Source organism: Hyperoodon ampullatus (genome assembly GCF_949752795.1).
Source record: "Hyperoodon ampullatus genome assembly, chromosome: 1".
NCBI classification, from domain to species: domain Eukaryota; kingdom Metazoa; phylum Chordata; class Mammalia; order Artiodactyla; family Ziphiidae; genus Hyperoodon; species Hyperoodon ampullatus.
Window position 1 is genome coordinate 58052444 of NC_136914.1, and position 11791 is coordinate 58064234.

The 11791-nt window shown below is 42.9% G+C and overlaps 1 protein-coding gene across 2 annotated transcripts in view; it reads left to right on the forward strand.

Annotated features, from left to right (window-relative positions):
- MYPN (myopalladin) overlaps positions 1 to 11199 on the forward strand; it is a gene marked incomplete at both ends in the record, with an annotated part of 66118 nt that extends 54919 nt beyond the window's left edge. For both annotated transcript variants that reach the window (XM_079717707.1, XM_079717708.1), the window contains 5 exons: positions 898 to 1024; positions 2251 to 2458; positions 4046 to 4211; positions 7781 to 7914; positions 11030 to 11199. In XM_079717707.1, the coding sequence (XP_079573833.1) occupies positions 898 to 1024; positions 2251 to 2458; positions 4046 to 4211; positions 7781 to 7914; positions 11030 to 11199 (805 nt within the window). The remainder of the gene's footprint in view (positions 1 to 897; positions 1025 to 2250; positions 2459 to 4045; positions 4212 to 7780; positions 7915 to 11029) is intronic.
- Between the last annotated feature and the right edge of the window lie 592 nt (positions 11200 to 11791).

Below are 11791 nucleotides of genomic sequence, written 5' to 3' on the forward strand. Positions count from 1 at the left end.
GTAGCACCTGTGCACATAATATATAAATCAGACTCTCTGAATTAAATTACCTTGTCTTTAAAAAACAGAAACCGTTAATGAGTATACGTATACTGATAAAAGATTTCTGTTGTTGTTATTGTCTCCAATATCACAGTTGTCTCCAACACAGCAACTGACTTTCCTCCTCTCCGATTTTACTAATCACTAAGAAGAAAGAGCCTGGCTTTCTCTCGAGTCTTATGGTGCCACAAAGTCTTAGCAAAGCATTTCATAGTTGCTGACATGGATGAATTACATTAGACTTACCAAAGGAACAAAAATAGTGACCCATGTTTCAGATACAGTATTTTACCACCGTTGCAACTCTACCTTCTTGTTCAGTTTTTTTTCCTTCTTCAAGAACAGCTGTTACTGTGGTCAGTCTTAACCAATTTAAGTTCATGATCATCTTTAATGGTCTGACATAATTTATTAGCCAGGTTAAATTTTATTACTCAGAGACACAGGGATTGCAGCTGCCTTGTTCTGGGTGATAAACAGGACTTCTCTTTTGGCTCTTATTTGAGGTTCAGATTGAATACTGATTTCTTTATTCTGAAACTTCTGAACAACTAGTCAAACCCAAGGCAAGGGGAGCTGAGTCACTTAACCCAGAATGACTTCAGAGAGAAAGAAGCTAAAGCCTGTTTATTTAATTACAGATCTCACAAGATAACCCTACAGTGGGTGAGATGCCTAGTACTTTGCTTTTTACATCAGCTCCACACTATTATTTATTATCCCTTCATGGTCCAGCCACCCCCACCCCCCAAAAAAATCTTTCTCCAGGCCCGAGAGCCATGCCTAAATGTCTATACTGTCATAAGTTTTGAAGTGGTTTCTATGCGTAATGCCTGAACATGCTTGCTGTTTTAGAGTAAGGTCCCGAGCGCAAGAAAGAGACAAAGAGCCCCTACAGGAACGATTTTTCCGACCACATTTCCTGCAGGCTCCTGGGGATATGGTAGCTCACGAGGGGCGCCTCTGTCGCCTGGACTGTAAGGTAGACTCTAGTACACCATTCTTGGTTCCCAATCTGTTCATATTTTGTATTTGTTTGTTTGTATGCACCTATTTTTGTTTGTATTTGTTTTATGGTTGTTGTTTTTTCGGGGAAAGGGGACTGAGGAACAGAGAGAAAGAGAGAGAGAGAGAGAGAGAGAGCACTTTTTTCCCCACAAGGTTCTTTTGGAGCATTTAATACCAGACAAAAGTATTTCATAAAATCTTTAAGTGTTCATATCTTAATAAAAATTACACTGATACTGTACCAAGTTAACTCTATGCCTGTAAAGACAACCAAAGAGGTGATGTAATTCAGACATTTTCCATATGGTACCTGTAAAGTCTTTATTACTATAAAGGCATAAGGATGATTTCTGCAACCTTGAAGTGAATTGCTGTGAGGTACAGCCTTTGAAAAAACTATAGTCATGAAAAGATGGCTACAAGGCAGTTTATGAAAACAGAAGCTGGTTTCTCATACTAGTCAACATCCATCACCTTTAGCTAGTCTACATTCTAACTCTTCCACCAGAAACTAGGCTCAGTTGAACAGTATGAATATTTCTCAGTATGAACAGTAACTTAAGTCACCCCTTCTGTCCAAACGATGTAGAATGCTATGGAGATTTAGAAACAAATTAGTAAAGGCTTAAGGTTAAGCATTTATAGAATCCACTTCTCTAGGTGGTTCTTGCTCTCCCATTAGTTACCTAAATAATATTTGGTATTAACTTCTTCCACCCTAAAGCCTAAAAGAAACCCATGACTGGGTCCCACCCCCAAAGATTCTGATTTAATATAGTAAGTCTGCATCAGGATTTTCAAATACTCCTCATGTGATTATGACACACAGCCAGCTTTGAGAACACTGGTTTAATGTCTGTGCCCTTCTTGGCTACCTGTTTCTTATTAGGTATGTAAGCAATATCTCTGAAACTGATCCCACAGGCCTATTTTATCTATCTATTTAGCTTTTTAATTCTTACTCATTCTAATCTAAAATATAATCATGACCCGAATTGGGGTCCAAATACTCTACGGTTTAAATGCACGAGGCCACCCATGTAGACCCCTCTTGTCCCGATGCTCCTGAGGAGAGGTTTCTCAGCACTGACGTTCTGTCGCTATCAATGTGGTGCCAGACAAGGATGAAGAATTCAGCCACCAAATAAATCTGTCTGTCATCGATCTGTCATTTGCCTCATCTGTCCTGTTGTTTATTAGGTGAGTGGCTTGCCACCTCCAGAGCTGACGTGGCTGCTCAATGGCCAGCCTGTGCTCCCCGACACCTCCCACAAGATGCTGGTCAGGGAGACTGGAGTCCACTCTTTGCTCATTGACCCGCTCACTCAACGTGACGCAGGGACCTACACCTGTGTTGCTACCAACAAAACCGGGCAGAATTCCTTTAGTCTGGACCTCACTGTAGTAGGTAAGGTTTACTGCTAGGACCCCTAAACATAACCCCCTCCAAAGTTATTGCAGAAACATGCAGAGCCTCTGATGTAATTCCTTAGTCCTTTGCCCCACCAAGTCTCATCTTAGTTTCTCCTTCACTGTAATAAGGGCCGTGTTTCCTACGTCACTTTTGGAAACATATCAGTAAGCTAAAAACAAAATATGGTACTTTGTGTATATCATGCTTGCAATAAATGGTAGTCATTGTAATTACTAATTGACTATCACTAAATTCAGGTCACTTGCCCTATAGCTCATCACTCCTGGAACACTCCAGGGTCTCCCCCCACCCCAAGCTTCCATGCCTTTGCATCCGTGGTCCCTCTACATGGAATGCCCTTCTTTGCCTAGCAACCTCCTACTCATTCTCTAAGATTTAATTCAAATGTCACCACAAAGGCACAGTGGGTCCACCAGGTTACATCCTCCTCTGTTTCCATAGCACTTAGTAAAGGAGAGACCCTTACAGCACTCATGGCTTCAGTGTAACTAGTTTCCCTTTTACCTCCCTGAAGACACCATGAGCCTCTGAGGTCAGAGATTCTGACTTGTTCTTCTGTGTATCTCTGATGTCTCACTCAGTGCCTGGAATGTGGAAGGCACTTGAATCTATAACTAAACAAACAAACCCTTACCTTATAAGATGATGTGAACAAAACACTGTCATGTCCACAGATAAGGACAACAAGTCATTGTCACCTGGGAGGTGCCAGCCCCTCGGGGCAGTAGTCCAGCCAGAATTAGATTTCAGAATGTATGAAATCTTGTGCTGGGCTTTCTCCCGCTGTCTCCCTCGTATGGCCCCTGAAGGAAATCAGGGTAGCTTCAGAATGCTAGTCCTCTCTCTAAGCTACTAGCTGTCTCCTCAGTATATTTTTTTCTTTTTCTCATCCTTAATTCCATCTCGCCAACAGAGTAGGAAAAGCTCATTCTGCGAGGATACGTTGATTGCAGCTTTTACTCTTTTCCCACTATTTTGCTATTGACTAGGGAACCCTGAGATATGAGGTAGCTTTGCCTTAACTGGTTCTGTGTTGCGGGCGGGCGGGCGGGAAGCCTCCTTAGGAAGCATAATTTGTGTGTGTGGTTTTTTTTAAATAGTATACTTCTTTCAACTTTTCTGTAGCTATAAAATTTTTCAAGATAAAAAGTTGAGGGAAAATTAATTTATCTTCTACAAAATAAACTCCTCTAAAAAAGAAAAAAAAAGATATATGTAGTACATATAGTGTACTGTTTCTCAAAATTTACTGCTGAGCAATAAAAGAAACTCCCTCAATTCCACACCTACCATATGTATCCCATGTGTGTGACCCAAATCCTTAAGTGTAGTCCCTCATAAGATAGGCAGAGACAGTTTCCTCATTTCTTTTTTATCAAGCTTCATTTCTGGAGCTTTTATCAAGGTAGTGATCTTCACTAAGAGGCTTGAGAAGTGCTCTAATGAAGAGGTAAAGGTGGGTGGGTGCTCACTCTGCTAGATTCCAGAACTGTAGCTTGTTTGAGGCATGGACCCCAAGGCACTTACTCTTCCAACTAGCACTGCCCTTCTCTCATTCAGCCAAAGAAGTGAAGAAAGCGCCTGTAATCCTGGAGAAACTGCAGAACAGCGGTGTTCCCGAAGGCCACCCAGTGAGACTGGAGTGCCGGGTGATTGGCATGCCTCCACCTGTGTTCTACTGGAAGAAAGACAATGAGACCATCCCCTTCACCAGAGAGAGGATCAGGTACAGGCTCCACCCTCGGTCAAGTTCAGTGAGGCTTGTCAGGCCGCCCAAATAAGTCTGTAGCCTTTTGAATCTGGTTTCTTTCACTTAGCATAATGTATTTGTTTCACACATTACTGTGCTTATCAAGAATTTATTCCTTTCTGTTGCTGAGGGGTAGTGCATTGTACAGATGTCCCACAGTTTTAAAACCTTAATTTTTAAGCTTAAAAAGGTATGAGGGGGCTTCCCTGGTGGCGCAGTGGTTGAGAGTCCGCCTGCTGATGCAGGGGACACGGGTTCGTGCCCCGGTCCGGGAAGATCCCGCATGCCGCGAAGCGGCTGGGCCCATGAGCCATGGCCGCTGAGCCTGCGCGTCCAGAGCCTGTGCTCCGCAACAGAAGAGGCCACAACAGTGAGAGGCCCGCGTACCGCAAAAAAAAAGAAAAAAAAAAAGGTATGAGTAATTTATAAAGCCTATTTTTTGTCATGTGTCTTCAGTCATATTAGCACACAGAAAACCTTTTGACAGTAAAAAGCTAAAATAAAATAAAGCAAAATAAAATATTAAAGTAATACTCCTGGGCTTCCCTGGTGGCGCAGTGGTTGAGAGTCCGCCTGCCGATGCAGGGGACGCGGGTTCGTGCCCCGATCCCGGAAGATCCCACATGCCGCGGAGCGGCTGGGCCTGCGAGCCATGGCCGCGGAGCCTGTGTGTCCGGAGCCTGTGCTCCACAACGGGAGAGGCCACGGCAGTGAGAGGCCCACGTACAGCAAAAAAAAAAGTAATACTCCTTCTCCATCCATCACTACATGGCTGTTTTTTAAGTAACTTTAAGGATCCAGTTTCTTAAAGCGGGTGCTTTCCTTAATTTCCCCTAACCATCCTTCATTCTTTGCCATTTTGGCTTTATGCTACAAAGGCAGCTTATGTACAGAAATTTCTACTGAGATTTCTTCACAGTAAACTGAATTTGTCCTAGAAAATATTGGGTTTTACAGAATTTGGGCATCTAAAAAAGTCTATGTATATATATTGGTCAGGGTTTTTCTCTGGTAAAATATAAGCAAGAACAGAGAATATTCCTGAGTTAACACTTCAGTGTAAATTAATAAAACGTGTCAAACACAGCCTGAAATTCTGATGTAATTATCTAGGAAGGATTGCAATATGCAGTCAAGGTTAGTTAAGAACTACTGACATAGAGAAAACAGAAGGAAAGAACAGGCTGATTTGCTCCTGAACTGTATTAAGCTAAATGCTGCACATGCCCAGTTGGATATATTAAGAAATACCCCCTCCACCCTAAAGACTGCATACAAAAACTATTAGAACTGATAAACAAATTCAGCAAGGTAGCAGGATACAAGATTAACATACAGAAATCTGTTGCGTTTCTTTACACTAACAATGAAATATCAGAAAGAGAAAGTAAAGAAAAACAATCCATTTTAAAATTGTATCCAAAAAAATAAAGTACTTAGGAATAAACCTGACCAAGGAAGTGAAAGACTTATACGCTGAGAACTATAAACATTGATAAAGGAAACTGAAGATGCTACAAAGAAATGGAAAGATATCCCATGCTCTTGGATATCCCAGCATGGTATTGGCACAAAAACAGCCATATGGATCAATGGAACAGAATACAGAGCCCAGAAATAAACCTACACACCTAGAGCCAATTAATCTTCAACAAAGCAGGCAAGAATATACAATGGAGAAAAGACAGTCTCTTCAGCAAGTGGTGTTGGGAAAGCTGGACAGCTGCATGTAAATCAATGAAGTTAGAACACTCGCTCACACCATACACAAAAATAAACTCAAAATGGATTAAAGACTTAAATATAAGACATGATACCATAAAACTCCTAGAAGAGAACATAGGCAAAACATTCACTGACGTAAATCATACCAATGTTTTCTTAGGTCAGTCTCCCAAGGCAATACTGTAGAAATAAAAGCAAAAATAAACAAATGGGACCTAATGAAACTTATAAGCTTTTCCAGAGCACAGGAAACCATAAACAAAATGAAATGAAAACCTACAGAACGAGAGTAGATATTTGCAAACAATGTGACCAACAAGGGCTTAATTTCCAAAATATACAAACAGCTCATACAGCTCAATGTCAAAAAACAAACAACCCAATCAAAAACTGGGCAGAAGACCTAAATAAACATTTATCCAAAGAACACAGCCAGATGCCAACAGGCACATGAAAAGATGCTCAACGCTGCTAATTATTAAAGAAATTCAAATCAAAAACTACAATGAGGTATCACCTCACACCAGTCAGAATGGCCATCATCAAAAAGTCTAAAAATAATAAATGATGGAGAGGGTGTGGAGAAAAGGGAACCCTCCTACACTGTTGGTGAGAATATAAATTGGTGCAGCCACTATGTAGAACAGTATGGAGGTTCCTTTAAAAACTAAAAATAGAGTTACCATATGATCCAGCAATCCCACTCCTGGGCATATATCCAGAAAAGACAAAAACTCTAATTCAAAAAGATACATGCACCCCAATAGCCAAAACATGGAAGCAATTTAAGTGTCCATCAACAGATGAATGGATAAAGAAGTTGTGGTATATATATATATATATATATATATATATATATATATATATATATATATACACACACACACAGATACATACATACACACAATGGAATATTACTTGGCCATAAAAAAGAATGAAATAATGCCATTTGCAGGAACATGGAAGGACCTAGAGATTATCATAAGTGAAGTAAGTCAGACGGAGAAAGACAAACGTCATATGATAGCACTTATATGTGGAATCTAAAAAAAGGATACAAATGAACTTATTTACAAAACAGAAATAGACCCACAGACATAGAAAACAAACTTAATGTTACCAAAGGGGAAAGGGTGGGGGGAGGGATAAATTAGGAGTTCAGGATTAACAGATACACACGACTATATATAAAATAGATAAACAACAAGGCCCTACTGTATAGCACAGGGAACTATATTCAGTACCTTGTAATAAATCTATAATGGAGAAGAATCTGAAAAAGTTATATGTATAACTGAATCACTTTGCTGTACACCAGAAACTAACACAGCATTGTAAATCAATGATACTTCAATTAGAAAGAAAGAAAGGGAGGGAGGGAGGGAGGGAGAGAGGGAGGGAGGAAGGAAGGGAGAAAGAAAATAAAAGACCCCATCCATGCTAACAGTCCATCCATCCCTGGACTCTTGTTTTGGTCTACTCTCCTGTAGCTTTTTAACAAAGTTCTTGTTGCAACATCCAGCCTGGTTCGGAAAAGAGATTTTTTCTATACTTTGGTTGTGACAAGTGGGAGTCCTCCTGGGAGGAGAGTGGAGAAGGCAAGAAAAGGTCTCAGCCATGGCTACTGACCCTCTTCTTTCCACCTTCAAGTTTGCCTCTGACGCTTGTTTCAAGCTGAATCCCCTTCCCTCCTGCTAGGGTCAGGGAGGCGAGGAGAAGCACTGCACTGCCTGACTTGTCCGAGTTTCCCGGAGCCCTAAACTCGACAAGGCCGCTTCTGCCCCCAGATACAATACGGATATATTCTTTCTTTTCTCCAGCATGCACCAGGACACAACTGGGTATGTCTGCCTCCTCATTCAGCCAGCCAAGAAATCAGACGCTGGATGGTACACATTGTCAGCCAAGAATGAAGCTGGCATCGTGTCATGCACTGCCAGGTTGGATATATATGGTAAGTATAATGGCATCGGTTGATCTGTGTGTGACAGGCAGCTTAAAAATCTTTTGGGGGGGAATTCTCTGGTCGTCCAGTGGTTAGAACTTGGCGCTTTCACTGACTAGGCCCCGGTTCAGTCCCTGGTCGGGGAACTGAGATCCCGCAAGCCGCACGGCGTGGCCAAAAAAATCTTTTTTCTTTTAGGATAGGTGTAGCAAGTTTTCATAAATGAATTGGTTAGATCATATTTTAGTGCTTAAGAGATGGATTTTTAAAGTCATTTTATCCTAGTCACCTCAGGCTTTTGTACACTCTTTCATTTCCCTATAAGGTTAATCTTCTTCCAAAAGAGGTTAATTTTTCTGAACTTCTAATACTAGGAATTACAACTACTTCAGAGTGTACAATGCGCTTGTACTTCTAATCAGCCAGCATCTTCATGCCATCTCCTTGCTGCCATGGGTCACCCACTGGAACTCCCTCCCCACTGCCTGTCATTCCCCAGTCATACCTCCACCCAGCAGAATTTTCCAGACCCTATTCATTTGTTAATTAATTCCACAAATATTTATTACTCCAATTTCACAATCAGACTAATAATAGAGAGCTGTCCTAATGATACTGATATCAGATGACTTTTGTACAGTGACTTGTAATTTATGAAATGGTACCCTAAGATCCTCCTAAACCCATGAGGTTATTGTAATTGTTGTTACCCTCATTTAAATGCGGAAGAAACGCAGAGACTCAGAGAGATTAAGTGACTACAGCTGGAATGCAAACCCAGGTTTTATATCGTTCCTTTGAGCCATGTTTGTAATTCTCAGAAAGATTTAACAAATTAATCTTTATTAATGTATTTGTGTACTGTACTCCTCTCCTCTATAATTTTGACATTAACTGGTATTTTTGAAGACATATTCCTTAACCCAAAAGAGTAATCTTTTTTTTTCCCCCTCTTTTAAAAGAACTAATTTGTTGGCTTAATAAGTTTCTCATTCATTACTGGTTTAACATGATTAACCAGAATAACAAATAAGAAACAGTAACTCTGCCTAGAACCTGAGGTCCCTGCTATTTATAGGTGCACCCGCCCCCCCTTTTTCATTTTTTTTCATGGTTTTTTTGGCCGTGCCGCGCGCCATGCAGGATCTTAATTCCCCCACCAGGGATCGAACCCGTGCCCCCCTGCAGTGGAAGCGCGGGGTCTTAACCGCTGGACCGCCAGAGAAGCCCCGAGTACCTCCTTTCTTTGGTACCATACAGGAGGGGTCTTGGCCTGCCATTTTCCCTAAGTCTAATATTTAGAGAAAATACATAGCTTTCTGGTTATCTTCCTTAATTCGTGGACTTGAAAAGAAATTCAGCCGTGAGGGACGCTGGCTCAAATGTACTTTCCCCTGGGAGGATCCGAGGAGAGACACACCAGTGATATGTTTCTTTTTTTTTTTTTTTTTTTTTTTTTTTTTTTTTTTTTTTGTGGTATGCGGGCCTCTCACTGTTGTGGCCTCTCCCGTTGCGGAGCACAGGCTCCGGATGCGCAGGCTCAGCAGCCATGGCTCACGGGCCCAGCCGCTCCGCGGCATATGGGATCCTCCCAGACCGGGGCACGAACCCGTATCCCCTGCATCGGCAGGCGGACTCTCAACCACTGCGCCACCAGGGAGGCCCCCAGTGATATGTTTCTTAATCCAGGCTAATGCCTTACCATTTCACCCACTTCACCATGTCAGAAGGAAACAGGTCTCCAACTAAGAAACTCATACCAATAAGCCCTGAAACTGATGACTCTTGTCCCGGTCCCGCTCATACGCGGCGGAGTCCTCAGTTCAGTTAGTCCTGGCTCACCTCTCCCTGGCTCCCGTCCTGATTCCACAGCACTAACGACGCGAAGCGCTGAATCCTCAGCTGGGACCGGGGAGTGGGGCAAAGCATGGAGGATTTGGGGTAAAATCAATCCCGTACGCCCCCACCCCCCGCTATCACTTCTTACCTGTCCGAGGAACGGGGACAGTAGGCATCCCTCTCTCTTCGAAAAGAGGGCTTCTAATAGTACCTGCTGTCAGGTTAAGGTGTCCGAGAGAGCCAGGAAAAGGTAAGGGGCAGACGGCCGCGGGGAGGGACTTAAACCAGTTCATGGCTGCCTTACTGAGTGCCTGCTCTCTTGTGGAATCGCTGTAAGTTTTGTCCTGTTTTGTAGCTTTCAAATTTTGATTTTATCAATTCACTCAGAGGCATTTAGATCCCGAAAAACTTATTCAAAAGAATGAAATCAACAAAGGACCCGTTTATAAGTGGGAATGCTACAAGGGTCCATAGCTTCGTAGGACCCAGAGCGTCCGTGTTCCCCACGCGGTGCTTCCCCTTCTCCACAGCAAGGTTCTTGGAAACCTCGTGAGAGGACTGCTTGGTAATTTCTGAATCAGTGACAACACACAGGACTGAGCAGCTTGGATGGATATTTCATTCAGGCCATGTTCAAGCCTAAGGATCCTGGCTGCTAAAACCAGGGTCCCCTTTGGACAGTGCTTGGTGAACGTGGAAATTCTAATATTCCCTTTTGTCCCCGAACCACGAACCACGGTTGATTGCACATAAGTTACTTTTCAGTCTTCTTGCTGTAACTCATTAGAACCTGATTAGGGCGGTAGGTAGGTGATCGCTGATTAGGGTGATTAGGTGTGTGGTCAGAGGTCTGGACTCATCTTTTGGCTTCCATTTCCATAGATTTCTCATCTCCACCTTCTGAGGTGCCCTGCCTTGAGAGCCTACCGCCCTCTCTACACCGCCCTCCACCCAGCAGACTCCATGCTAGGTCAGGAGAAAATTTTGAGAAATCACCCTAGTCACCCACTGTTCCTTCTTACAGTCCCACATTTTACTGGATTAGAATCATAGGGTTTGGAATTAGGGGATTAAAAGATCACCAGCCCAATTTCCCTCTTCCCGACAGGGAAGGAGAGATTTTATTTATCTCTTTTACAAATGAGGCATTTCAGACCCAGATATATTTCAGTGCTTTACTAAGATCCCACAGAAAGTGTTGGAATGAGCACAGAATGCACCCCTGCCGTGTACCTGCTAGACTGTATTCCTTTGATTGTAACACATTATTTGGTCCATTTTCCAGCTCAGTGGCACCACCAGATCCCACCACCCATGTCTGTCCGGCCCAGTGGCAGTCGCTACGGATCTCTCACCAGTAAAGGACTTGACATTTTCTCTGCTTTCTCCTCCATGGAAAGCACAATGGTGTATTCATGCTCTTCTCGGAGTGTAGTGGAGAGTGATGAACTTTAAGAATGTCTGGGTGCCTGCTGTGTAAGGGGGTGGACTGTGGAGGGGGAAGGAAGACCAGCCAGATAAGATGGTTTCCAAGCAACTGGATTTGAGTAAGTTCCCACACTGCCCGACCTGTGGCAAGGAGAGCTTTGAGTAAGTCAGCTGGGGACTCGTGCAATCTCAGCTCAGAGAGAGATGGAGGGCTGTGCCTTTTAAGATTCCAACAAAATGAGAAGACAATACAGACGAACCAAAGACGTCATGCAGCTGCCATCCACTGCTTTGGGAAAAAGCTAGCATGCTTCCCTGCCCTCTGCTGCGTTGGGGTATTCAGGCCCTCCTAGGAGCAATTAGGGGTCAGATGCTTGGGCTGAGAGGAGTTGGACAGTAGTGACCTTAGGAATCACTAACTCACTAAACAATGCAAAAGAAAAAGGCAGGGGGGTCTCCACCACCTTTCATTGATTGCATCCATAGCAGTAGTTTTGGTGGATTCATTAAATCAGCTTCTACTTAGCACTAGGAGTCTGTGCCATACAACTCACATACGTGGAGAAGCACTTTTGATTTGCTTACCCTGGGTGTACTGAGACACATAATAAAGTGCCAA